The following is a 27,776-nucleotide window of genomic DNA, read 5'->3' on the forward strand; positions in this document are numbered from 1 at the left end:
GAAATGGGAATGGGGTAAACATTGGAAAAGTGTACATGATTGAATGTCAAATGTTGAATTCCTATGAAAATAAAAACTTTGTTTACCAAAAAAAAAAAAAACCCAATAGAATAAAACCGAAGAATAAGTTTGAATAAGTGATGTTAATAGCTAATCTCCACATTTTTGAAAGCGAAACAATAGGGAAATACCAAGAAGCTGATGTATAGACTGTTATATGATCCTTGTTTACTCTGTATTTTAGTCTAGAATACCCTTTACCCTTACCCTTTGTAGTTTGTAGAGATAAAACGCAACAAGAAATGTTAAAAAAATGTTAAAAAAAAAATTGAAGCTCAGTTATCTTTTGAGCTGTCCTCTGCAGTCTCTTTTAAGTTTAAAGGGACTGCACAAGATAGCCCGAAACAGCTGAGTGGCTGGGAGCAGGCTGTTCCCCATCACTTAGCTGTTTTTGGGACTTTCTGCAAACCCCATTTAAAGAGACTACAAACCTTTTCAACAGGGTTTGCGGGGCCATGAACCATAAACTGGTTTGGTTTGATAATGAACCCCCCAGTTCAGGTCGTGGTTCAGTTTGTGATTTGGCCACAAACCACAAACTGTCAAAACCACATTTTCCCGGTTTGTAACCGTCCCTAATGTAGACTCTCCATAATTTTATTTATGGGATAGCAGATAAATCTGCTGAAGAAGACTCTGGAGAGTCTCTGGAGACTCTGGAGAGTCCCTTGGACTGCAAGGAGATCCAATCAGTCAATCCTAAAAGAAATCAACCCTGACTGTTCCCTGGAAGGCCAGATACTGAAGCTGAAGCTCAAATACTTTGGCCACCAAATGAGAAGGGAGCACTCACTGGAGAAGAAGACCCTGATGCTGGGAAAGACTGAAGGTCAAAGAAGAAGGGGATGGCAAAGGATGAGATGGTTAGACAGTGTTATTGATGCAATGAACATGAAATTGAGCAAACTCCGAAGCACGGCGGAAGACAGGAGGGCCTGGCGTGATGTGGTCCACGGGGTCGCGAAGAGTCAGACTTGACTGTGCGACTGAACAATGTAGAGGAGGGGGTAAAGTGTAGGGGTAATGAACAGAAATTGTTCTTCTGTTACATCTTTTGAATGCATGGTTGGCTATAGACCCTGGTTAGTATTAAATGTATAGGTGCAGCAGATGAGAGGCATTATAGTCTAACATTTTCCACAGACAGCCAGTTTGGACAAGGCAGTATACCTCAACTCAGACCTTATCCACTGAAGCATCTGCCAATCCTCTCTAGGGTCAACTGGAAAATAATTTGCTGCTCTGAAGTGACTCACAAGAGCTCCTACCCTGCCACAAATGTTGTTAGTCTTTAAGGTACTACTGGACTCTTGCTCTTTCCTACTTAAGAGCCAGTTTGGTGGAGTGGATAGGAGTGTGGACTCTAATCTGGGAGAACCAGGTTTGATTCCCCCATTCCTGTCAGACTCTTGGACAAAGTTACTCTCAACAACACTCACTGAAGGTGATTTGTTTACTGAAGAACAAAGATGTTCCCAGCTAAGAACGTTGTTGAGTCAGAACTGAGATTCTGGCGCAAAACCCCCCAATTATACCTGGTTCAAATGCAGTCCCCTCCAATCACACTGCCCATTCATTCCTGCCTAGCCAGCTTGCTTCTAACACCCTGGTTCAAATGCGGTCCCCTCCAATCACCCTGCCCATTCATTCCTGCCTATCCAGCTTGCTTCTAACACCCCAACTGTAAATTATCTGTTTGTTATCTCAGCTAAGGTGACGGGTGCAGAGACAGACCAAGGCCATCTGGCCAAAATCCCTGGGAAATGGAGGTATCTTCAGAAAGTTACTTGAGATGCATTGCCCTACAATAAAGCCATTATCACTCTCACACATTCACACTCACCCCTCCTCTGGAATTTCCCCAAAACATGGCAAACGAGACAGCGAGTTTGACACTTCTCCATATGCAGCTGCTGGCATGACCTTGGGTCAGCCACAGTTCTCTCAGAGCTGTTCTGGAAAGAGCAGTTCTCGAAAGAGCTCTCTCAGCCCCACCTACCTCACAGGCAATGCTCCCTCTAAGGTGGAGTCTTGTGAGCAAAAATTCTACTTTGAGAGCTACTGGCATGAAAGTTGTGAGCGAGCGATTTGGCTACTGCATGAATTAGTTTGCTCTGGAGCCATCCTTCCTGAGTTAAGACAAAAATGTGTGAGCCAGAGACTAAAAAACTGTGAACTAGCTCACACTAACTCAGCTGAGACGGAACTCTGCTCACAGGGTGTCTATTTTGGGGAGGGGAAGGGAAAGGAGATTGTAAGCTGCTCTGAGACTCCTTCAGATAGTGAAGGGGGGTGTCAGCTATGCTGCCATGGTAGCGGGAGGGTTCAGATGTTTCAGTGACCTGTGTACATAGTACTGCTGCATTCCTTCTGTGCTTCTTCACTGCTGTAATGCTTGCTTATCTATAGCTGTGCAGGTGGTGTGGTGCCTGGGAGTGAGGGAACCGTGGGAGTGCTGTCGGTTCCCAGCTTTTGGCTCTAATGGCCTGGGGCTCCTTCTCCCGCATGCGGGAATGTGGCTAATTGGCCCAAGGAAGGGTGTGTGTGCATACGAATACCCTATATCCCATTATGCTTTGTTAATGCATCTATAGCTCTTCAATAAAGTATAACCTTTCTGATAAGCGTGTACTCAGTTGTCGGCTGTGGAACCTGACAAGGGGGGGTATAAATCCAATCTCTTCTTCTTCATCATCAAAGAAGCACTAATAATCTAGCCAAATAAGGTTCTTAAGTAAGAGAGGCATGGATAAACTTTCATTTGGAAAGCACCTGCAAGCATCACACATAGTTCTTCATGGTTTTTAAAAATCAGAGATGGCGGGATGCCTAATCCCGAAGGAAGAATATATTTATAACATTCAAGAGATCATGGTTATATATACAGAAGATGGGATTTTATGTATGTTAATATTCTGACATACTCATATGGCATAGCAAGTGGTGAATTGTTCCTGTCTCATCTCAGTCTATCATTCCACTGCAGTTCAAGGTGAGATTTAATTTTTATACAATTTATGGAACATCCTTATGGAATGTGGGCCAGTCAAACATAAATTTGTCAAGTCTTCCAATTAGGCCAACTCAGTTCAAGCCTCATAATCACTATTCATTCAAGGATTATTTGTTTTAGAGAGAAAAACTGTTGACTTACCAAAAGCATCCTGGTAACCTTTAACAAATCAAACCTATCAACATCTAATGGAGCCTAGTCCACCTTCCTTTGAATGAACTGATTTTTTAAGAAGAGCAATGGGTTGGATCCAGTGCAAAACCTGCATTTTGCCTGAGCTCTTGTGCAAGAGGAAATATGAGTAACTGCTTGCTTTAAATCAGTAGATTCTGATTCAGACACCTTTAATGGCATAGTAGTATATAATAAATACTTTAAACCAGTAACTGCTTGCTCTAAATCAGATCTACTGTATCCCCCCGCCCCCCGCATTTCTGCTTGTGCAAGATGTCATGTGACCAATTTCTGGGCACTACAGGACTGCCAACCTCCAGGTGATAGCTGGAGAGCTCTTGGAATTACAACTGATCTCCAGACCACAGAGATCAGTTCTCCTGGAGGAAATGGCTGCTTTAGAAGGCGTACTCTCGCATTATACCCCATTGAGTTCCCTCGCCTCCCCAAACTCCAGGCTCCACTTCCCAAATCACCAGGAATTTCCCAACCTGGAGTTGGCAACCCCTAGGGCATTATAATACCTAGGGAGAAAGGCACTGTTGTGCAAGATCTTGTGCAAGCATAACTGTGCTAAGTCCACTTGTGTATCACTGGATCAAAGCCTGTGATTGACTAGCCAACTCAGGCACTATAGTAAGTGATATCTTCTTAGTAGCTTGTCCAGGAATATTGCTGGATGACCAAACAAATCACTAGATAGTAAAACCTCTATCCCCGTGTATTTTACAAAATGTATGCCCATAGGAGCCCTGACCTGGATACCCCAGGCTAGCCCAATCTCGTCAGGTCTTAGCCCTGCCCCTGGCTAGTACTTAGCAGGGAGCCCACCAAGGAATAACAGGGTTGTGAGGTGGAGGCAGGCAATGGCAAACCACTTCTGAACATCTCTTGCCTTGGAAACCCCATGGGGTTGCCATAAATCAGCTATGACTTTAATGGCAAAAAAGGCCCTTAGGAAATGCAGCTTAATGAGGAGAATAAAATAGTCTTAAAAGGTACAATTGTGTTAGCTGTTCCAGCAGTTAAAGTGGACAGAACAGGGATGGATGGGACTGGCTACTCTCGTGCCTCAGCTAAGAACAAATTCAGAGTCCAACCAGGCACCTTTAAGACCAACAAAGGTTTATTCAGGGTATGAGCTTTCACGTGCAAGGCACACCTTTTCAAATACACTGGAATGGTAGATGAGGTTCTAAACTTCTAGACAGGGATTTAACAGCAAATTAACATGTAATGTGATGATGTTTAAGTGATGCAAAGTGAAAAACTCAATAACAAGTTAAGGTTATAAGGTCAACAGTTGTAAAGCAGTAGATATGTCAGAATAGCAGATAAATGTCTAAAGGTGATTTTTCTAATTGTGGGAAGTAACAGAATCTTAGTTATTTCCTCTCAGGCATAGAGGGCGTGTGGAGGGCACTTAACAGTATATTTTGAGCTGGCTGTAATGTTGTCTGCAGACATCGATTCAGTATTCTAATATACTATTCTGAAAAAGAAACACACTAAAATATGTTGGAAATACGTGTGTTGCAAGGTCTAAACTCAGCCATTATAGGGTTATAATGTGTTTATCTTGTGTGCTATTGCTTAGACTGACCTGGAAAGGAACCTGGCATGAAGCCAATGGGGAGAAAGCCCAAGAAACTGGAACCTATTTATTAACAATCATTGGTTAATGTATTCAGGTGATTTCCTTCTAGGGTCAAGAAGAAAGAAGAATCTCCATTACCAACCCTGTGGTCAGTCAGTCTGTTGTTGTACTTGTAACAGTAAGGCTGTAGTCTTAAGTGTTTGTTGTTTTGTAGATTTCCTGTGTACCTTTCCCTTTAGAAATAAAGATTTTTACAAAGAAAGAATATGCCTTCTCTCCAGTGAACAAAGATTCATTGCAAGCTCTGAATATCTAACTACTTTTACCAAATTTTCCAACAAAATGCAGAGGATTTATAGTCCTTCTCATTGAGAATAAATATGTGAGGACTGAATGAGTTAGCATATGTAATGGGATGAAAATCCAATATCCCTGCTGAGTCCTGGGGAGGTTTTTGTTCCAAGTGTTGTGATAACTTGTAATTCAGCAATTTCCCTTCCCATTCTGTTCCTGAAGTTCCTTAGTAATAAAACAGCTACTTTGAGGTCACAATGGATGATGTCCCAATTTAAGCAGAGATCCTTTGTGAGAGACTGGGCCATATGAATAATCTGTTCTCCAAACATTTGGAGATCCTCCATGGGAAACACTGGAAATGACTTGCCTACCCTTTTGTCTGGGCTCAGATCTGATGTTGTGCCAGATCCGTTGGATCCAATTGCTGTTTCTCCTCCTCTCACTGCAGGAATAGGACAATGTGGCCTGTGCGCACTGGTTGCTGAAGGTGGATACCACAACACCTGATGAGTGTAATGATACAAACTCACATCCCGGGGCTTGTGAAGTTGTCACCCAATTCCTCCATATACCCAAGACATCAAGTAAGGATGTGAAGGTTACCACATAGGCGGTTGGGGCTAAAACCACAGAACTGTGACCATTTGCTCCGGATAGGACTCATGCAGAACCTGGCTATTTGGTAAGCCAGCATCCCCCTCCCCAATGGAGATAGAAACACGTGAAGATCTTGGACCTGGAGATGGAGCCCTGGGCTTCTCCTGAAAGGTTGTCGCTAGCTCTGCAGTGCAGAAGGGCGCATTCTGCAGAGGAGCCAATCCACACTTTTCCTTTGTCTTGCCTTTAGCCTTCTTAGCTGGGAGCTCAGAAGAGGCATGATGAGCCTGAGGGGAGCACAACCAAGAATGAATCCACTGAGACACGGATCCGGGAGGTGGAGCTGAACACGTCGATTCTGAAGATGTGGAACTGTGAGCTTCCACCTGGGCCGACTTGGACGAGGGCTCCGAGGCTTTAAAGGCTTTCTCTCACAACGTTGCCTTAAGTTTTGACACTATCCTGCTGACCTTTAGGGGTGAAGTGTTGGCAGGCCTTACATGTGGAAACACTATGCCCTTCACCCAAAAATAACAGACAAAGCTTGTGTTCGTCAGTTTAGGTCATCTTCATCCCACATTGGGAGCACTCAGAAGCTGATGCAGCTTCAACAAATCTGGAAGAAAAATCCTCTCTACTGTAGCTGGAGACTCCAAAACCACAAAAGAGGAATGGGGGGGGGAGGCTGCTGCTGCACAGAAGCATGTGGTTCCTAGGTGGGGGGAAAGCTTCTGGCTGGGGTGCACAGCACCCCCTAGAGGCTTTTAACTGTAAAGGCCTAACCAATGGCAGGTTTGCTTATGCACACAGAAGATCAATAATGAAGTCAATTGACCACCTATAAATAAACTAGGCCTTAGCTTGCTTTAATTAATGTATACATTTCAGCATCTCATCTGTAACAGTGTTATGATTACAGAGTACAAATTCACTTTTGCATCATCTGCATTGAGAAGTACAACAGGATGTTATCTTTTCACTAATCTAATCTTGCTGTGTAGGGTCAACTTTGAAGCTGAAGACAGGCCAGACAGTGACCGTCCTCCTGTGAAACTAAAGATGGCATGTTTGATCCTGTGGTTGTTATATTATGCCTCATTATGGGTTGTAGGTCTGCCTGCCTTGGAGAGAGAGTGTGTATCTCAAGCTTGTTAACTGCTGCAAGACAGCATGTCACATTCTGTTGGAAATCCTGTCTCCTCCCTCACCCCTTAGGGACTGAATTATGAGATTATGGAGAATTGCTCTCATGTCTAAGATAACATTTTCAGAATAGAATTACCGCTGAAGAAGATTTAAGGGCTAAGTTTATAAGAGGATGTGCTTTGTTTATATTTGTCATGGAAGGAGACGGTTGACCTTTGCCTGAATTTTTGAAACACTGTAATGAGTGTACTTTTCCCCTTCTCTCTCTCCCCCCCTGTTAATATATAATCTTTTAAAATTATGATTTGTTGTTGTTAACACAATCTTTCTGAGAATGGGTTATGTTATTTTATTTTAAACTCCAAATGTCTCAAATTCAATGATACTGTTTAGGAGAAACTGATGGAAGCGATGTGGTCTGCAAACAGGTCTGACCAAAATAACAGTTATTTTCCTCACAGGCAAGTCGTCTTTTCCCACCTTTTAACGCATCATCATCAGTGCACTGCCATCTGTACTTGACAAGTCATATCCCTCTAATAACAAAATACATCAACTCAGTGGGGCCCATGCTAAGGCAGAAACTACAAAAACATCTGTTTTGTGAATGCAAAATTTATAACAACTTCCTTAAGAGGAAGAAGGCAGAATACCAAAGAGCTCTGATCAGATTTGGACTTGATGTTGTAGAAAGGATGAATGTATATTTTGGAAACCAGCAGCTTATAGTCTACAGGAGGAGATGCATTTTTCAACTGAAGCACAGATATCTCCTTTGATCTGGGAATCATATGATGGTTGAATCTGCAAGTACTGATAGCCCTAGAACAGTTCATCTGGCCTCAAGGTTAGAGGACTCAAATAATACTCATGCTTAGCCACCAATTATATTTTAAAAATTCTTACAGTTTTTGGGGTTTTTTAAACAAATGGCAAATAGGAAATCTGGGGGAGGGGGAGGCATGAATATGTTATGAATATGTTACTGCCTGAACTCTTTAAGGTGGATGCAACATTGGTGAGCTCCAATCTTTTTTCTCTGATATTAAGTATACTGATAAATTTCCACCAGGTTGGGAATTATAGTTCCTAAACACAAGAGAGACAAGTAAGAACAGTTTTAACACTTAAACACCCATCTGCCTGCTTTCTATAACAAATGATATGTTTTTGCTTAGTGAACTGGACAACTGGGCTGACCCAAGCAATATTACTGTGAAAGAACAGGCTATTTCTGAATACCTAAAAGTAGTATTTCTCAATGTTTCACAGTATGCCACAATAATTAAGTAAAAAAAACCTCAAACATCAGATCAATGGGACTGCTGAAGATTTCTCTGAAGCTTCTGGGACAGCTGACAGGAAGCAGTTTGAGTCCAGTTATTTAAAAGTGACTAAAAGACTCTTATGATTAGATGGCGGAACAAATCATAGAATCATAGAATGTTAGAGTTGGAAGGGACCTTGCAGGTCATCTCGTCCAACCCCCCCTGCACCCTGCAGGAGCACAGCCGGAAGAGAGCCCTACATACCTACAACCTACCCGGAAGATGGTTCTGCAAACATGCAGAAGACAAATGAAACTAGTTGTTTCCTGTCAACAAAAATCCCAACTTCCCCAATATTTATTGGTGCCCTTCTTGTTGACACCTTAACTTTTCTGGGCTCCCTATTTCTAACAATATTGTCCAAGTCTTACTGTATACAAAAAGCAGGGCCACTTTATCAGTTACTCAGGATTAAGGGTGCATGTATAAAGAATTTGGAATTATTTGGAATGACAGTATCTCCCCACTAATAGGTTTTATGGAAGAAATGTCTAGCTGCCTTTAAAAATAAATGTCCCGCCATTCTATATTTGTCAGACAAAAGAGCTGGGAATTTGGTTTCCTCAGCGATTGAATATTTTCTGGGGAAGGCTGTAGGCCAAATTACTTGTGAGATAGAATTACAGAAAATGTGAATGATATGGAGATATTCCAAAACCAGATTTTTAGACCTTTCTTAGAACCCTGTCCAATGAACCCCGGCAGCTCTGCTTAGAACTCATGTTGGGCTTCTTGCCATTGCAGCACAAATACATTTATGGACTGCATAAAGCTTTGATGTACGCCAGGAAATAAATTTCCAAACATTGTTGCTTGAAGAAATAGTGCCCAGCAGGCAATGTGAAAACTTGCTAGAAGAAGAAGAGGAGGAGGAGGAGGAGGAGGAGATTGGATTTAGAGCCCTCCCTTCACTACCCAATGGAGTCTCAGAGTGGCTTACAATCTCCTTTCCCTTCCCCTCCCCACAAAAGACACCCTGTGAGGTGGGTGGGGCTGAGAGAAGTCTGACAGAAACCAGCTCTTTTTTTCAAGAACAGCTCTGATAGAACTATGGCTTGCCCAAGGTCATCCAGCAGGTGCAAGTGGAGGAGTGGGGAATCAAGCCCAGTTCTCCCAGATTAGAGTCCGCGCACTTAACCACGACACCAAACTGCAGAAAGTCTGACAGATTTTGAACCTGTGCTCTTAGTGAGGGCAATAAAAAACTAGACATATTCTGTGGATTCCCATAGCAATGTACACATTATTCAGAAGTCTCTAGATGGTACTGAGATATTGAGAGTAGCTCAAATACCCATTCAATTTTTTTAACAAGAGTAACGTTTCTGCCCCTGCCTTCACCTTATCTAGATAGAAAATATTTAAATTACAGTAGAATGTTTTTGTATTTGCAGCCAATTGTATGTTATACCTTATAAAACAACCCTGACCATGACAGCCCAGGCTAGCCTGATCTCCTCAGATCTCAGAAGCTAAGCTGGTTAGTGTTTCGATGAGAGACCACCAAGGACGCCCCAGGGTCGCTACGCAGGGGCAGGCAATGGATAAAACTACCTGTCTGTCTGTCTCTTGCCTTGAAAACCCCATGAGGGATTAACAGAAGTCAGCTGTGACTTGACAGCACTTTCCACCAACACTTTATATAACACTCCCTGAATCAAGTTTTCACAGGCTAAATATTCTGGAATGAATTTTGTCCGACGAAATATGCTGTTCACTCTGGGATCTAAATAATTACATTACCTATGGTGTATCTTTATTTGCCGTGATAGCATATGATTTACTGCTGCTCCCTGCCAGAGAAGTCATCTGATATATATAAAAGCCCTAGCGTATTGGCACTTTCCAGTTCTCCTATTGGCTGTGCTGTGCGCTCCATCAGCCATTGGCTCAAAACCACCACTCAAGAGTACTTACCATCAGCTCCCTTCTGCAGGATTGCCCCCCATAGCTATGTCTGAAGCATCGACTTGAACCACAAACATTTTATTTTCATCAGGATGATGGAGAATGGGCTCAGAGGTAAATAGTTCCTCAAACGCTTGTTGACACTCTGGGGTCCAGTTTAACTTAGCTCCTGGTTTAGTTCTATCTTTGCCCTTCCCATTAGTCTTTAGCAAGTCTGAGAGGGGTAGACTCACTTGGGCGAAGTTGGGGATGAAGGGGCAATAGAAACTGGTGAACCCTATGAAGGATTGGAGTTGCCTCCTGATGCAAGGAGCCTCCCAACCCAACATATCTGCAACCTTGTGCGGGTCCATCCCCTGTCCCTCCCCTGAGATGCGGTAGCCCAGGAAATCCACATCACTCTTATGGAACTCACATTTGGAAAGTTTGGTGAACAATCAGTGTTTATATAGGGTCTCCAGTATCTCCCGTGCCAAAGTCACATGAGAAGGAAAAAGGAAGAGTTGGATTTATACTCTACCCTTCACTACCTGAAGGAGTCTCAGAGTTATCAAGCGAATAGATATCATCAGAATAAACTAAGACTCCCTTGAACAGGTGCTTGTGCAGCACTTCATTGATCAAGTTCAAAAAGACCCCCAGGGCCCCAGCCAATCCGAATGGCATAACCAGGTATTTGAATTGCCCCAATGGTGTGTTGAATGCCGTTTTATGCTCGTCCCCCTTCTGGATTCGCAAACGAAAATAAGCATCCCTCAAATCCAGTTTGGTGAAGATTTTGCCCCTCGAGGCTTCAGTTAAGAGGTCCTTGATCGAGGGAAGGGGGTAGGCATTAGCTGCAGAGACAGCGTTTAAACCCTGATAATCCATACACAGCCTGATTTTTTGTACCTAAGTGTAGGACTTTGCATTTATCTCTATTGAAATTCATTTTATTTGTCTCATCCCATTGTTCCAGCCTATCTAGATCTTTTTAAATCCTGACTCTGTCTTCTTCAGAATTAGCAATCCCACCTAACTTCGTTTCATCTGCAAATTTGATAAGCATCCCCTCTATGTCTTCCTCCAGGTCATTTATAAAAACAGAGAACAACACTGGGCCTAGGACCGAGCCCCGCAGCACTCCACTCGAGACTTCCCTCCACGTAGACGCAGAGCCATTTACGAGCACTCGTTGGGTATGATTTTTCAACCAACCATGAATCCATCCAACAGTTGCACTATCCAGCCCACACTTAACCAGCTTATGCTCAAAGATAAGCAGGCTCACTTCATCCTGTGTAAACAACTGCCCACTGCTAAGGTCTTGGCTAAATTGTTCATGCATCATGTAGTGAGTTTGCATTCAGTGCCCAGCAAAATAATCGCCAACAGAGGAGCCCAGTTCGTTGCCAAGTTCTGGAAGGAGTTTTTGCAGGTTTGGGGCATTACCAGGGGGCTCAGCACAGCCCATCATCCAGAGACACATGGACAAAAATGAATGTGTTAATCAGATAGTTGAACAATTTGTACGCTGCTTTACCAACTACCAACAGGATGATTGGGCTGACCTGTTACCTTGGCTGGGTGCTGGGTCTGCTCCTCTCTGTCAGCTAGGCCTCTGTCTAGTGCTGACTGCCATGGGAGTGGGGTAACTCTGGAATGTTAAGTTTCTATTCTGCTGTGTCTTCTGTGTTGGCGGGCTTCGACCTGACCCCTGATTGGCCCTGGTCCATTAGGAGGCCTCCTTGAACGATGTATAACGCTTTGCACGCTCTTATTTAGTTCTAACATGAAATGGTTAAGATATCTGCATACTATCAATTGTCTCAATAAACTTTACTTCTTTGAATGAAAGCTGCTGGGAACTGATTGCTGCAGGAGTCTGACACTCTCTCCCGCCCACTGGCATCCTGGCCACTGTTCCCTGACAAAAGAAACTGCCAAAATGGCTGTCTCTCCTAACGAAAACAGTTCTGCTGCTGCTTGGCTTCTCTGTGGCTGGCTGGCTACTGAGGTGGGCCAGCAGCAGTCAAACCATTCTCTTCTCCTGCTGTGTGGCTCACTTTCCCCTCAGGGGTTGTTGCCAGGTAACCAAGCTTGGTTTTGTCAGTAAAAAGGTGGAAGGAAGAGGCCCTTTCCAGATCTACTTTGGTCTTTGTGGGGAACTCATTGGGGCCAGTCCTGAATAGGGTTGCCAGCTCCAATTTGTAAAATTCCTGGAGATTTTGTGGTGGAGTTTATGGAAGCCAGAGTTTGGGGAGGGAAGAGGCCTCATCTGAATAGAATGCCATTGAGTCCACCCTCTTCAGAGCAGGATCCGCCAGACCCAAGTTCTTGCTGTGGAAGCTAAATGGGTGATTTTAGACAAGTCACAGATTTTCAGCCTAATCTACCTCACAGGGTTGCTGTGCAGATCAAAAGGGGGAGAGGAGAATGATGTAAGCTGCTTTGGTCGTCTTTGTGGAGAAAGACTATTCTTTTCTTCCTGGGGGACCATTGTTTTTTTTTTGTTGTTGTTTATTTATAAAATTTAAAATTTAAACTGGGGGACCATTGTTGCCAGTCTCCAGATGAGGGCTGGAGATCACTCAGAATTACAACTGCTCTCCAGATGGCAGAGATCAGTTCCACTGGAGAAAATGGTAAACTCTGTGTCATTATACACTGCTGAGGTGGCCATCCTATGACAGCCAGTGTGACGTAGCAGTTAGCGCTTCAGAGCAGGGTCTGCCAAACTAAGGTTCTTGCTGTGGAAACTGAGTGGGTGATTTCGGACCATTCACAACTTTCAGCCTAACCTACCTCACAGGGTTGTTGTGCAGATGAAAAGGGGGAGAAGAGAATGATGTGAGCTGCTTTGGTCCCCACTGCGGAGAAAGACTGTACTCTTCCTAGGTAGAGGCTGCAGGGAGGCAGGAGGAGATGGAAAGCTGAAGTCAGAGGGGCAGATAAAGGAAGGTTGATGGTTGGTTGGGAAGGAGATAGGGTTGACAACTCCAGGTTGGGAAATCCCTGGAGATTTGAGGGGTGAAGCCTGGAGAGGGTGGGGTTTGAGGAGGGGGTGGAACCTCAGAGAGGTACAATGCCATAGACTCCACCCTCCCAAACCAGTCATTCCCTCCTGGGGAACCAATGTTGCCAATCTCCAGGTGAGGGCTGGCGATCACACTCAGAATTACAACTGGTCTTCAGGTGGCAGAGATCAGTTCCCCTGGAGAAAATGGTGGACTCTGTGTCATCATACCCTGCTGAGGTCGCCACAGCAAACTGACGCTGAGTGCCCAAAGCTGGGGCACCCACCCAGAGCCTCCTTCTAAAGCCCGTATTTATTTCCACAATGGGCCTTATTCCTAGTTTGAAATAGTGACTGTAGTGTACAACAAAACATGGTCATTTGAATCTAAATTCTGTCGAAGGCTTTCACGGCTGGAGTTCATTAGTTGTAGATTTTTCAGGCTGTATGCCAAGATCATGGCCATACAGCCCGGAAAATCTACAACAACTAATCTAAATTTTGTTTCATTGACAGAATAGCTGGTCCTGGTCTTTTTTTTGTTACCTTGGGTTATAAGCAAGCAAAATTATATTTGATTATAAGACAATAAAAATGACAACTTGGACCAAAGAAACTTGGCTTCAAATAAAATAAGCTCACTGGGTGACCCTGAACTCCCACAGGTCTGTTGTGAAAAGAGAACTCAAAAACCCTGTGCAAATTACACCATAAGCTCCCTGAAGGAAAACTGAGATATAACATTTCAAACTCCCTCCTGATTTAACCACCCAAGTGTGGGTGGCCCAGACTAGCCTGATCTCCCAGATCTTGGAAGCCAAGCAGGGAGACCACCCACTGGTCATTCATTTTAGCTGGGGAAGTAAAGCAGCACATGCCTAAGCCTCACCTACTGAGAGCAACAGGATTTCAATGAACTTGACTCTTTTTCCCTTAAGGCCCCCATGGCCATTATTAGGAGAGGGCCACTAAAAACAAACGACCATTGGTACTCACCGTGAGGGGTCATTCTCCTCTGAGGATTGGAGGACATCCTGTGTGGGTGATTCCCGTCCATCATTCAGGGAGGCAGGGCTTACAAAAGAACTTCCTGTTTCCTGTGGCGGGAGTCACCTTTTCCTCAGTTCGGGTACTCCGAAAAGCAGTAAAGGCTGATAACCTATTAACGACATCCTTTTAAAAGAACATAACCACGTACAGGAAATTCTTAACTTCTCTCTTTCTACAATAGGGTTATATACATAAGATAGTAGTACAGTTAGAACGTAGGGAATGTAGAAACTTAGTCTCCAATACTCACGCATGACGGCGACCTGGGAGGGCCAGGATGTCCTCCAATCCTCAGAGGAGAATGACCCCTCACGGTGAGTACCAATGGTCGTTCTCCCTCTGAGTTGGAGGACATCCTGTGTGGGACCTTCCCGAGCAGTGTCCCTAATGTTGGGATGGGAGGTCGTCCGCATGTGAAAAAACACAAATTGCAGAACCCTTCTGCCAAAGGCCGCCTTTGCCGAATCGTATATATGAATATTTTGTTTCATTGACAGAATAGCTGGTCCTGGTCTTTTTTTTGTTACCTTGGGTTATAAGCAAGCAAAATTATATTTGATTATAAGACAATAAAAATGACAACTTGGACCAAAGAAACTTGGCTTCAAAAAAAATAAGCTCACTGGGTGACCCTGAACTCCCACAGGTCTGTTGTGAAAAGAGAACTCAAAAACCCTGTGCAAATTACACCATAAGCTCCCTGAAGGAAAACTGAGATATAACATTTCAAACTCCCTCCTGATTTAACCACCCAAGTGTGGGTGGCCCAGACTAGCCTGATCTCCCAGATCTTGGAAGCCAAGCAGGGAGACCACCCACTGGTCATTCATTTTAGCTGGGGAAGTAAAGCAGCACATGCCTAAGCCTCACCTACTGAGAGCAACAGGATTTCAATGAACTTGACTCTTTTTCCCTTAAGGCCCCCATGGCCATTATTAGGAGAGGGCCACTAAAAACAAACACAACGCGGCCCCTTTTATTTTCTAGAATCAGGCAATCAGAACCATAAGAATTGTTAAGGAACTTCCAGGTAAAATCAGCCTCATTTTCTTCTGTAGAATACCCAGTAAGTGAACCTACACAGTTTGATTTTCTTCTCCTCTCTTCTGAGATTCTCTTTCCAAAACACCCAACTTTAACATCACGGTCACACATAGTTTCTTCCATTTTTGATTTTGCACAAGAATAAAGATTACTCTTTATTTATTTAAAGAATAAAGATTTATTACCATCAGACTCACTCGTTCTCCTCTCATCCAGCAACGGATCCGGGGAATCCATATTGAGAAGGGCCTCGGCGGCTTCAATGGTTTGCATTGTTTCATCTTCTCCATTAGGACAGGATGCTTCAACTGCAAGAAAGGGGCGGAGGGAGGAGACAAAGGGGAGAGGAACTGATGAATGCTCTAGCATGCAATACAGAAGAAACCTTTTGCTTGACTCCACAGATGCGACCCGGCATGTAAGCACAGCAACTCTTGTCTCATTTAGTTGGTTATGTACCCCAGTTTTCACTTACCTTAGTTCTCTGCTAGCCCAGTAATTATGTGTAAACAGCTGTTAAACACAAGAAGCTCCCTTATACTGAATCAGACCACTGGTCCATCACTTCACTGTAGCGCTCAGGGCTGATTTGGGACAGAGACGTTGAGGATGAGAGCCTCTGTTTGCGGAAGAAAGCGGTCCGATGAATGTAACTCTTAAGTGCCCTACGCACATCTAGTGTGTGTCCAGTCTTCCCCTTGGCGTGGACTGGGTTCGGGCAGAAGAAGAAGAAGGGAGATATATCTCCTGGGAGTTGTGGAAGACAGAATTAACTTTGGCACTGAAGGTGGGATCTGTTCTAAGTACTACCTTGTCCTTATGAAAGACGCATAGGACCGAACGCACCGACAGGGCTCCCCTCGTCCACCATCGGAGACACGACTTCACCTGACGATTGGCCAAAAACCAAAATGAAGCATCTTTGAAAGGAGAGCTCTTTCCAGATAACTCCGCCTGTAAGGCAAGAAAATCCTTGGAGAGAGGGTGGGAGGGACGAGTCTATGCAGACGTCCCAGTCCCATGAAGAATACCAAAGGGCAAAACTCAAACATTTGAGAAAACAAATGGAAGAATGCGATCTGGTGTGTTGGATAGAAGCAATAAGGATAGAATGCAATAAGGAGCCAGACGGCCTTTCTCCCCCTGTTGCAGGGATGCCTGTGGCTTATAATTTATTAATTACCATAAGAATAACTATAATTTGCCATGGCTATTAGCACCCTGCCCTTGTTTAGCATAGAATGGGAGCTTTCCCATTTATGAATAGGAGAGTATGTCAGAATGTCAGCACCGTGTTAGGCTGTGACGAGTACGCATCTCTAGCCCGTAATCCATATTCGTGAACATTAAACCCAGAAGGCAAGGTTAAACTTTATGCTCTCCAATCTCTTTCCTTGAAAGCCCAATCCCTCTGCATGTTGCAGTGCAGGTAGAGCAAGGTGCTCTTTAAATCTAGGCTGCTCTTAATGCAGCGCTTGTGGGAGGGTTGTTTCCCTTTGAACATACCTGTGAAGGAAAGGTTAGACCAAAACACGAAACACAGAACGCAAAAACACAAAAGGTGGTTGGGAGAGTTTGGTCAATCTCTCTCTCGCTACCGATTTAGTGACACATCTGCTTAAAGGTTCTAATCTCAAGGCCGAAATGCTTAGATCTGAACAAAGATTCTTTGTCCCCTTCTGCGTCTCTGCCAACGCTGCCAACTGGCTCCGTTCCTTCCAGAACCAGGAGATTGGCATCCTTTAAAGCACTGACGTGGGACATGCCGCCACTTGTTGTCAGAACTTGTTCGCAGAACTATTCTTTATCACCTTTAGAAGCAGACGTCCAAGGAAGGGCACCCAAGGAAAAGGTACTTCAAAGGCAGATCCCTGCTGTAAAGAATTCCTTCCCCAAAAACCCTAAGCTTCGTGTCAAGTGTCCAGTGCATTTGCTCTGAAGGACAGGGGCCTGTATCTTCTTAACAGGAGAAACACAAACAGAGGTATTATCTGGTAGGCACTCTAAACACACGGAATGGTCCCGGCCAAGAGTGTGGGCTCTCTTGGTCGACTCAAGAGACCAGAGGAATCACCTGCAATAGACCTCAGTCGGGGAGGTGGGGTGACTCAATACATGGCTCCCCCCCTTCGAGCCACGGTGCGTCCTGGAAATGCAGATTCTGCACATAGACAGATTCCTAAAACACAAGAGCCTTGTCAGGGTAAAACTCAGAGTTCCCGCTCTGCCCTGAAGGGTGCGAGATTTGTTTTAGTGTCAGGTAAGGCACTGGACCCTGGAGGGGGGGTGCCTGTCTCTGTTGACACAGAAGATTGAGAGAGATTTTTTTTTTTTCCCCAAAATGGGGGTTGCTAGGCGTTCCCGAGCCTGCAAGGCCCGCTCGCTCTCTGTGCCTCAATGCTGGGGTTGGCACGGAATTGACCAGAATCCCAGATGGAGTACATCGAGGCTTAAAACAAATGAGAATCCCAGAGGTGTGCTAACTTAAACAGCACATAAAGGGAAAGTCTTTGAAGGGAGCTCTTTCCAAGGCTCAGCCTGGAAGGAAGACAATCCTAGGGAGGGAAAGGGTGTGGGCAACGGCCTGTGCAGACTGTCCAATCCACAGAAATGCACCCCACCAAAGTGAAAAGACATTTGGCAAACGCAATGCAGAATATATATAACCGTGTGTCTCCCAGCTGTGAGCCAAGCCTCTGTCTCATTACTGGCTGGCTGCACATCCTCACTGCATGCGACTGCAGTGGGGCAGGGGGAGGTTGATCCCTTTAGATCCACATTGCTGTAAAACAGCGTGTTAAGGCGGGGGCGGGGTGTCTCCCTCTTGTTAGCACGTTCCTGCAATGGAAAGGGTGAAGACAAAAACACATCAACATAAGGTAGTGGGAAGGAATTTGGTTAATCTCTCTTCTTCTACCTGCCGTCTTGCGGCTCGACCCGTGCGGAAAAAACCCTGCATCGACAAGACTATTGGGTCTCGACACCGCTGTTTTGAGTCTCAAACAACAAGTCAAGCCTAAGGCTACACTGCCTGGGTGCTGATCAAAGTTCACTCTCTTTTCAAGCGTCTCCTGGAAATGCGTTTGTTAACAATTCCTATGCCGACCATGGGGTGGCGTGCTACAGTCGCTCTGGCTTGGGACTAGCTCACTCTAGTGGCCGGTGTCTGTCTTTGCCAGGCAAGGCATCGATCCGTTGTCCCAGTTTTCTTTTGGACAATTGTGCACTCGCGTCCTTGAAGCACACATTTACGAAGAAACCATATTTAAAAGAACCCACGCAGTGCAGAGAGCATCCACATGAAGTTCCGTCATCCTCTCTCATCCAGAGGGTTTTTTTTTTCTTTTTTTTTTCTCAAGCAAGCCGCTTTGGAATGGTACCCGTGAGAACAAAGACTTCCCCCTCAGACCTCATTGTCTGCGAGGTTGCAGTCCTGGGGGCATTTTACAAGTAAAAGGAAACTTCCAGCTTGGGCCAGAAATATATTCTATATCCCCCTCAAAATGAGGAAGGGGGACTCTCCTTGAGAAGAAAATACTTTCCAAGGGCCCGGGACTCTTGCAGTTAATTCCGAGTAAACTTCCCTCTTCTCCAGGGTCACTTTACACATCAAAAGGGTGTACAAATGGCTGGGCATTGTTCTCCACCAGAGTAGAAGGTGGAGGGGGGGAGGGGGGGAGGAGAAGGCAATTCTCTCTCGCTCTCCAGTTTTTTTCCATGAGCCTTCCTGCAGAGCTGGTTCAGCCAAGGTTTTGTTGGTTGCTAAGAGTTGTCACACATGGGAAATGCAGGGCACCCGTCCCTCAATGAAAGACCTCCTTTGAAATCATCAAAGATTTTCCAAAAGGCATGAAACTGCAAACAAATGAGCGGTTTCACCTATTCCTCCCAAGGCTTCCGTGGCACGCAGCGCGCGGGGGTTTTGGTAAGGTTAGGGCCGAGGAGGAATGCGCTTACGTCCTTAGCCTACCCGTGGGGCAGGGTTGATTTTCTCCCTCTTAGGCGGTCTGGGAGCGGGACGCTTAGGGCGGTATTGGCCTGCCGGTTAAGGGAGCCGTGGACCGGTGACCTGGGCCTCTTCTTTCCTTCCTTCCCCCCTCTTTCCGGCTCATCTCCTCCCTAGCTTGCCTTAAAAGGGACATGGCCATCAGAGCTCAGGAACAGGGGACCGCGAGCGGGTACATCACCACTTTGCTCCTCTCCGTCGTCGTCCTCCTCCTCATGGTGGCGCCAGCATCCCGGAGGCTCGGTGCTGATACCGAGCCAGACAGGCGCTCATGGGCCTTAGCCGAGCGAAGGGAGCGCCCATTTTGCGTCCTCCTCCTCCTCCTCCTCGTTGTCTCCGGCCATCGTGGCCTCGGAGGCTCGTTGCCGATGCCGGGCCGGACAGGAGCTCATGTGCCGTAGCGGAGCTTCGTGAGCGCCCGTTCGCATTTGCGGGCGATTTAGGCGGGGATCGGCAGCTAGAACTGCCCCCCGAATCGAGAGCGCCCGATGAGGGCGGCTTCAGCCGAGCCGGATGCGCGCTCATGGGCCGTGGCCGAGCTTGGCAAGCGCCCATTTGCAGTTGCGGGCGATTCAGGCGGGGATCGGCAGCCAGCGCTGCCCCCCGAATCAGGCGGGGATCGGCAGCCAGCGCTGCCCCCCGAATCAGGCGGGGATCGGCAGCCAGCGCTGCCCCCCGAATCAGGCGGGGATCGGCAGCCAGCGCTGCCCCCCGAATCCAGAGCGCCCGAAGGCGGCTTTAAACTGGCCTTGTGCTGCTCCGCATCGTCCTCCTGGTCCATTGTTTCTCCCTGCGGCGGACCACGTGCGCCGCGCGCTCGCGGCGCTTGCGGCGGCTGCGGTTAGAGGCGGCTGCGGCTAGAGGCAGAGTAACTGCAGCGGAGCGCGGCCTCCGATCAAAGGCGATCGGGTGAGGAGGTAGGATTTAGGAGGCAAGCTGGAAGAGAGGAGGAGAAGATCGGCAGTTCTAGGAGATGAGGAGAGGAAAAAACTGGGGGGGTTAAAAGGCCCCCCTTTGTAATTATTATTGTTATTATTTTTATTTTTTTGATAGAAGGCCGTCCAGAGAAAGGTCTGAAAGAAAAGGGGAAGAAAGGAGGGTTAATGCTCTACAAGAAATAGCTTAGCAAGAAGGTAAGAAAGGTAAAAGGTTTGGCAAAGCCTAACGAGCTGCTCTCCCTCTTGAGGCAGGAAAAGAACTGAGGAAAGGGTGACTCCCACCACAGGAAACAGGAAGTTCTTTTGTAAGTCCTGCCTCCCTGAATGATGGATGGGAATCACCCACACAGGATGTCCTCCAACTCAGAGGGAGAAAACCTTGTTTGCAAGGGGACATGGGCGGGCGCCGGATGCCACACCTTTTGCTTGACTCCACAGATGCGACCCGGCATGTAAGCACAGCAACTCTTGTCTCATTTAGTTGGTTATGTACCCCAGTTTTCACTTACCTTAGTTCTCTGCTAGCCCAGTAATTATGTGTAAACAGCTGTTAAACACAAGAAGCTCCCTTATACTGAATCAGACCACTGGTCCATCAAAGTCGGTACTGTCAACTCAGACTGGCAGCAGCTCTCCAAGATTTCCAGTAGAGGCCTTTCACATCACCTACTACCAGATCCATTTAACTGGAGATGCCAAGGATTGAACCTGGGACTTTTTGTTTGCAGAGCACACAATTGTAGAATTAAATCAGACCATCAGTCCATCAAAGTCATTATTGTCTACTCAGACTGGCAGCAGCTTTCCAGCAGGCTCTCAAGCGGAGGTCTTTCCCCTCTCCTTCTACCTTGTCCTTTTAACTGGAGAACCTGGGGCCTTCTGCATGCCAAGCAGATGATCTGCCACGGAGCCATGGCCCCAGCCCTCCCTAAGCTCTTCAGACATCAGCCATGCCAGGTAACACAGGACTAAGACGGAGCATTGTTTGCTACATAGGAAATAGAGATAGTTGGATTTAGCTCTACTACAGGCAAAGCCACGATTTTAAAAAGGCTGTATCAGAGGAAAGGAAATAGAAATAGGAACTAATATCTGACAAAAGGAGCTCATACACTGAAAATCTTGTTGGTCTCTAAAGTGCTACTGGACTGGAATCTAGCTAACATAGACAGTAATCAATAATTTGATTTTGGGGGGGGGGTCAATTTAACAGAAAGGACAAAAAAGTGAAGCAGTTAGGATTTTAAAGAAACAGGGACAGAGGTGAAGAAATAAACTGCTTCTTGGGTTTGAGCATTAGCCCAGTGAGTTTGAGCGGGATTTATTTTTCTCTTTAAACCAGTGACCCCACCCAACCGACCTTATCATGAAATACTTTGAAAGCTGAAGAAATTTCAAAAGCAGACTGAAAGGCGAACATTTGTCGGAGAATGTGGAAGTGACAGGAAGGGAATTCTGGTTTCTGTCATGAGCCCATAGACTAAGGAGTGGCCCTTCATCTCCCTAGCAACCCGGCTGGCTGCAGTTCTGTAAAGTCTTGGGAAAGCCCATTCCACACTTGGCCTCGACTCCCTGAGCTGGGACCCTCTATATGTGCAGCATCTACATCAGAGCTAGGCACTCCCTCCACAGTAGTCAGTCAGGGTAGGCCACTGGATAGCAAAGGCTTGGACTCCAAAAGCACTGGCCACAGCTCCCCAGCCATAAAATGGAAACCAGGATGCCACCCATTCCAAGTGGGTGGCAGCCTCTGCACAGCATGCCCTAGTGCGGCAGCCTCTGCTCACGCTTGTTGTGAATGGACCGCCCCATGAGTGGAGACACCTTGATGGGCAACGGAGGACAGAGAACGTCATGCACTGAGTTTTAATGAGGGCCAAACTCAAGGGGAGGGAGGGTCTCTGGCTCAGTGGCATCCGCTTGGCATGCAGAAGGTCCCAGGATCAATCCCTAGCACTGACAGTTAAGAAGGACCAGGCAGTAGGTGATGTGAAGGACCTCTGCCTGAGCTCTTGGAGAGCTGCTGCCAATCTGAGTTGACAATACTAACCTTGATGGACCGAGGGTCAGTCAGTCAGTCAGTTGATTATTACAGTCTTCGACCAGTACAATTCAATCAATTTGAAATGCAATGAAAAAGAATCCCCAAGATTCTATAACAACAAGAAAAAGCTCATAATACCATACAAGTTTAAGGGTTATAAAAAAAAATGAGAGGAATAGAATTGCATTTTTAACCTTTCAAACCATTTAAAAAGTCACTTAAAATTTATTAAAATGTAAAGCTATGGCCTATTTGCCTCGCTTTTTGCGTTCCTTATAAACCTGGGTGCAGAACCTAGCCACCTGTCTTGTTGTCTAATGGTTCCTATCTGAGGGTCTGATTCAGTGTAAGGCAGCTTCATGTATGTTCGTGTAATAAGAATGCAGAACTGATTGCAGAGAAGGAGGAGAGGAGATTGGATTTATACCTCGCCCTTCACTACCCAAAGGAGTCTCAGAGCGGCTGACAATCTCTTTTCCCCTCCCCTCCCCACAACAGACACCCTGAGAGGTAGGTGGGGCTGAGAGAGTTTTTTTGAGGACTGCTCCTGAGAGAACAGCTCTGAAAGACTGAAGGTGAATGAGTGGCTTGTATACGGAGTACCTGCTCACTCGTATTCCTTTACGCAACTATGGCTAGTTCAGACATTCAATACATTCAGCTGCTAAAGATCTAAAGCTTCCAGGTTCAAGTCAGCAGAATGCTACCACTTTTACTACTCAAGCCTAACCCCACTGCCTTAAACTGTCTCAGGCTGGAATGAACTCTGCATGGATGTATGAAGAGCCTGGAAGAGTTCACACAGAAGGTGCAGGTGCAGTAGATCTTTCCCCACCTTCCTCACCTTCAAGCAGCCTATCACGTGTCCTGAAACCCTTCTCTGAGGATTGGGAGAGCCTCGCAAGCAAAACATGAAAATGGGGAATCAAGTGGGACGGTAGGTTTTCCCCTCGATCCCCTCACAGCTGCTATCAGCGGAAGACAGACAAAGAGGATATTCTGCCTGATTCCCTGCTGTTACCACAGGCAACCCCTTCACCCCAATCCTGTAGCACATTTTGCTTTCCAGGCTCTCCCAATCCTCAGAGAACAGTTTTGGGACAAACAGCATGCTGCCCAGGGAAGGAAGGGGAAGCTCCAGTCCGCTAACATCTTTCCCAAACTCTCCCAGTGGTTCTGACCCACCCTTTTTCCTGCCCAGGAATTAAGACCACAGGAGGAGGCCTTCCTGACCGTCCCACCAATCAAAGCAGCTCATTTGGTGGGTACATGAGAGAGGGCCTTTTCAGTAGCAGCCCCACGATTATGGCACAGTCTCCCCAGGGAGGGGCAACTGCCCCCCCTCTTCAATGTTTAGGAGGCAGCTAAAGACTGTTTTGTTTAGGATTGTATTTAACTAAAGCAGTCCTAAATTGTGATTTTAAAATTTGGATTTATGTTTTTAAATGTTTTAATGCATTTTATCAATCCTGGAAACCACCTTGAGCTCTGTAGGAAGAAAGGCAGCGAATAAAGATTTTAAACAAATTATTTGTCACGGTGTCTGAACCGGCAAGTAACAGTTCCAGTCGTGCCTCCAGAGGCAGCTGCTACACTGAAGAGAAGAGAGGCCAGAGGGGGAGTCACAGGGTCCCAAGCAACAGTGTATGAAAATGCTCCTGTCACAAACCTGTGAGAGTGATGTCATCGTCTTCTATAATTTCTTCTTCTGCAACATCCAGTGAATTTTCTGTTATCATGACACTGTGTTCAGCCACACAGGATAAACCCGAGTAATTGTTCAGGAGATCAGCACTTGGTACGTGTTCCACGATGACAGCAGGAAAGATAGATGGATCACCCAGCTGTTAAATAAAGGAGGGGGGAATCAAGTCATGCTGGAGCTGCTCATCATGAATTGCACCAGCTCTCCAATTATGAAGTGCACTAGTCCTGGCGTTGCCTTTGGCAAGAGGTTTTTGGTCCTTCCAAACTCTGACAGCTTATGCAGCATAAGGGTCAAGGGACTGCGCCGAGAGCTTTGGCGTGTTCAGATCCAAATCTCACCGCAGTCATGAGCTCAAGAGGCTCCAAACAGACCACTCCCTCTGGTTCCCAGGCTCCATTCCGCACCTGTACGTTTGCAACCCACCTCTCGTCATTGCTCAAGGCAACTTTCAAATCCCAGTTTATTAAAAAAAAAGAAGCAAAAGCAAAGAAAGGCAAAATAAAATAATACCCCAAATACCAGCACCCCACAAATGCTTACACAAATAACCCTGACACTACAGCAATTACACACCCAAGCCCAATTCAAGATGTTGGTTATATCCCTTAAAGACTTACATGACTTGGGACCAGGGTATCCGAAGGACTGACCTCTCCCATACATATTCCTGCCTGGGAATTAAGATCATAGGAGAAGGCCTTCCTGACTGCCCCATCAATCAAGGAGGCTTGCCTGGCGGGCGCACAAGAGAGGGTCTTTTCAGTGGCAGCCCCACATTTATGGAACAGCCTCCTGCGGGAGGGGCACCTGCCCCCCCCCAATTTTCAATAGTTTGGAGACAGCTGAAGACTGATTTATGTACTGCATTTGATTAAAACAGTCCTAAATTGTGGTTTTAAATTTTGTTTTATGTATTTTTATGTACAGCATCATATAACAGAACAACCCCTCTGCAACTGGGGAGAGGGTTTTCGCACCTCAGTGCTAGTTTTAGGAGTTTCTGGATCCTGCCACTGCACCGGCACTAACCTCATGCAATGCACACAGACCACAAAGTACTATCTACTCAATATACAGTCTGATTCCAAAGACCAGTGGACATTTTCTTTCTTTTCTTTTCAAAACCTTTGATACAACACTATACACAGATGGTCAAACTCTTCTCCAGAAGCTCCAAGGACCTGAAAATACTTTTGATCCCCCTTTCGCCCCCAGCAACAGTAAACAGAAGGCGGACCACAGTTCACTGCCAGATCATTGCCCAACTTCTGGTGGATCATCCCACTTGGATTGTACATTAGATGTTCTTCAACCAAAGCAGATCGCAAAACAGATTCTTTCTGCGTTAACTGCCAAAAGATCCAGAATATGTGCTTTTGCTTTGTAAATAAAAAATGCATTCAAGGTCCACTAGAAATCTAGACAATAAAAGCTACCAAGGCAAGACTGAATTCAACCCACCACGGCTCTGCAGCTAAAATTCTCTGGAAGGTAAATTCTGCACTAGTCTCATTAAGGTACAGAGGAAAGGTTATTTCAACGGATTGGTCACACAACCATGCAAATATGTGTGCATAAAGCGCAGTCAAGTCACAGCCAATTTACAGAGACCCCAGCAAGGGGCTTTCAAGGCAAGGGAGAAGCAGAGGTAGTTTGCCATGGCCTTCCTCGGCAGAGTCTCCTTTGGTGATCTCCCTTTCAAGTACCGACCCTGCTTAGCTTCCGAGATCAGGCTGCACCACCCTGCCTTCCCTCCAATATATACATTTGCATAAATATTATCAGATAAACACACGTATACTCCTCTCCCTACTATAATGGCTTGGATACCAAGGAAGTTTCCCACTTTCAGGAGACACTGCTAGCTGAAGGGGAGGCAACTTTCATCAAGTCCCACTTCCCATAGGAGCCTGCCATACCCCCAAAACCATGTCCTGGGCAACCACCAGGAACAGCACCATAGGGGCTTGCAATAAGAGTGCTATCAATGAAAAATCACTCTAGCATATGCAGAAAACTTAGGTAGAATCCAAGGCAATATATTCAGACTTTCCACATACATATCGGCCATTGGCACTTACCGTGAAGGGTCCTTCTCCTCTGAGGTCAGGACATCTCCATGGGTTATTCCCACCATTCCTTTAGGGAGGCAGGAAACACTTTTCCCTCTTGCTGCCTTGGGAATAGCCCCGCTTTCAGTTCTGGGACTCCGCAAGCAGTAAACGCTAACCAAACTAACTCTCCTGTATAAGAACAGAAAACTCTGAAAACATTATTAACTTAAACTTGAGGACAGACAGTCTGACAGCAGAAAAGAGAAGAACTTAGAAGGAAGAAGAGATCAGCACCACAGATATAGAAGACGATGAATACGGGAGGGCCGAGATGTCCTCCTGACCTCAGAGGAGAAGGACCCTTCACGGTAAGTGTCTATGGCCATTCTCCCTCTGAGGTGGAAGACATCTCCATGGGATCTCCCAGAGCAGTGTCCCTCAATTGGGTGGGTCGCTTCGTCAGTAGCAATCAAGATGTGCTGAAGAACTCTTCTTCCGAACTCTGCATCCGCAGAGGCAAAGGTTTTCAGTTTATAGTGCCGGACAAACGTAGAGATGGAAGTCCAGGTTGTTGCTCTGCACACTTCATCTACCGTCTCCCGGTTTGAGAAAGCTGCGTTGGTGGATGCACTCCTCAGGGAATGCGCTGTGATTCCTTTAGGAACCTCCAGGCCAGCCGCCTTGTACGCCTCTGATATGCAGGATCTAAGAGCCGTGCTGATAGACGTCTTGTACATTCTGTCACCTACTCTGGGTGAAGATATATTGATGAACATGAAGTCCGTCTTCCTGATTGGTTCCGTCCTGAGAATGTAAATCTTCAGCGCACACCTAACGTCTAGCTTATGTCACAGGACCTCCTTAGGGTGTTTAGGCTTAGGACAAAAAGAAGGTAGATATACCTCCTGCGAACGGTGGAAAACAGACAACACCTTCGGCTGGAAGGTAGGGTCAGTCCTGAGGACAACCTTATCCTTGTGAAAGATGCACAGTGTAGACTTGACGGAGAAGGCGGCAATCTCTGATACTCGACGTGCCGATGTAATGGCCACCAGGAGGAGCGTCTTCATTCTTAGCCACCTCAAGGGAACCTCCCTAAGAGGCTCGAAGGGAGACTTGGTCAGAGCCGTCAGGACTGTATTTAGTTTCCACGTAGGGAACCGATGGGCCTGTGGTGGAGACTTTGCCGACGCTCCCTGCAGAAATAACTGGAGATGTGGATGTTTGGTTAACTTATATCCCCCCAGTAATGGAAGGACGGTAGATAATGCCACCAACTGTCTGCGAAGGGTAGCGACCAACCCGGAATCCAGACCATCCTGCAGAAAGGCCAACACGGAGGCCACTGTGGGGGACAGAGCATTGACCTTCTTCCTTCTGCACCATCTGACGAAAGCCTTCCAGGTCGTATTATATATACGGATGGTGGATTGTTGTCTGGATGCTAGCATCATATCCATCACCTGTGTTGAGTAACCCAGCTGGGAGAACTGTTGCCGCTCAATCTCCAGGCGGTTCGAGAGAGCCACTCTGGATGGGGGTGCCAGATTGGTCCCTGCAGCAGCATGTCCGCAGTCTTCGGCAGATGTAGAGGCAGCAAAATGGCCAGCTCCAACAGCGCTGAATACCAGGGCCGTCTTACCCACAAGGGGGCCACCAGGATGACCTGTGCCCTTTCCTCCCGGATCCGACGGATTGTTCTGGGAATCAGCGGAAGTGGAGGGAACACATAAAGGAGCCCCTGGGGCCAGGCAGCAGTAAGGGCATCTGTTGCTTCCGCTTCTGGATGATGATATCTCGAGAAGAACCGAGGAACT

The 27,776-nt window shown here is 46.2% G+C and overlaps 1 protein-coding gene across 2 annotated transcripts in view; it reads right to left on the minus strand.

Annotated features, from left to right (window-relative positions):
* The window catches only part of ELF1 (E74-like factor 1 (ets domain transcription factor)), a 124,936-nt gene that overhangs the window by 31,166 nt on the left and 65,994 nt on the right, over positions 1-27,776 (minus strand). Inside the window, exons 3-4 of one of the 2 annotated variants that reach the window (XM_015427867.1) lie at positions 23,867-24,041; positions 15,407-15,517 (exon numbers count right to left, since the gene is read on the minus strand). In XM_015427867.1, the coding sequence (XP_015283353.1) occupies positions 15,407-15,517; positions 23,867-24,041 (286 nt within the window). Of the gene's footprint in view, positions 1-15,394; positions 15,518-23,866; positions 24,042-27,776 lie in introns of both variants that reach the window. The other variant, XM_015427866.1, reaches the window with a different exon arrangement.

Source organism: Gekko japonicus, unplaced genomic scaffold (assembly GCF_001447785.1).
Source record: "Gekko japonicus isolate JY-2015 unplaced genomic scaffold, Gekko_japonicus_V1.1 scaffold694, whole genome shotgun sequence".
NCBI lineage: Eukaryota > Metazoa > Chordata > Lepidosauria > Squamata > Gekkonidae > Gekko > Gekko japonicus.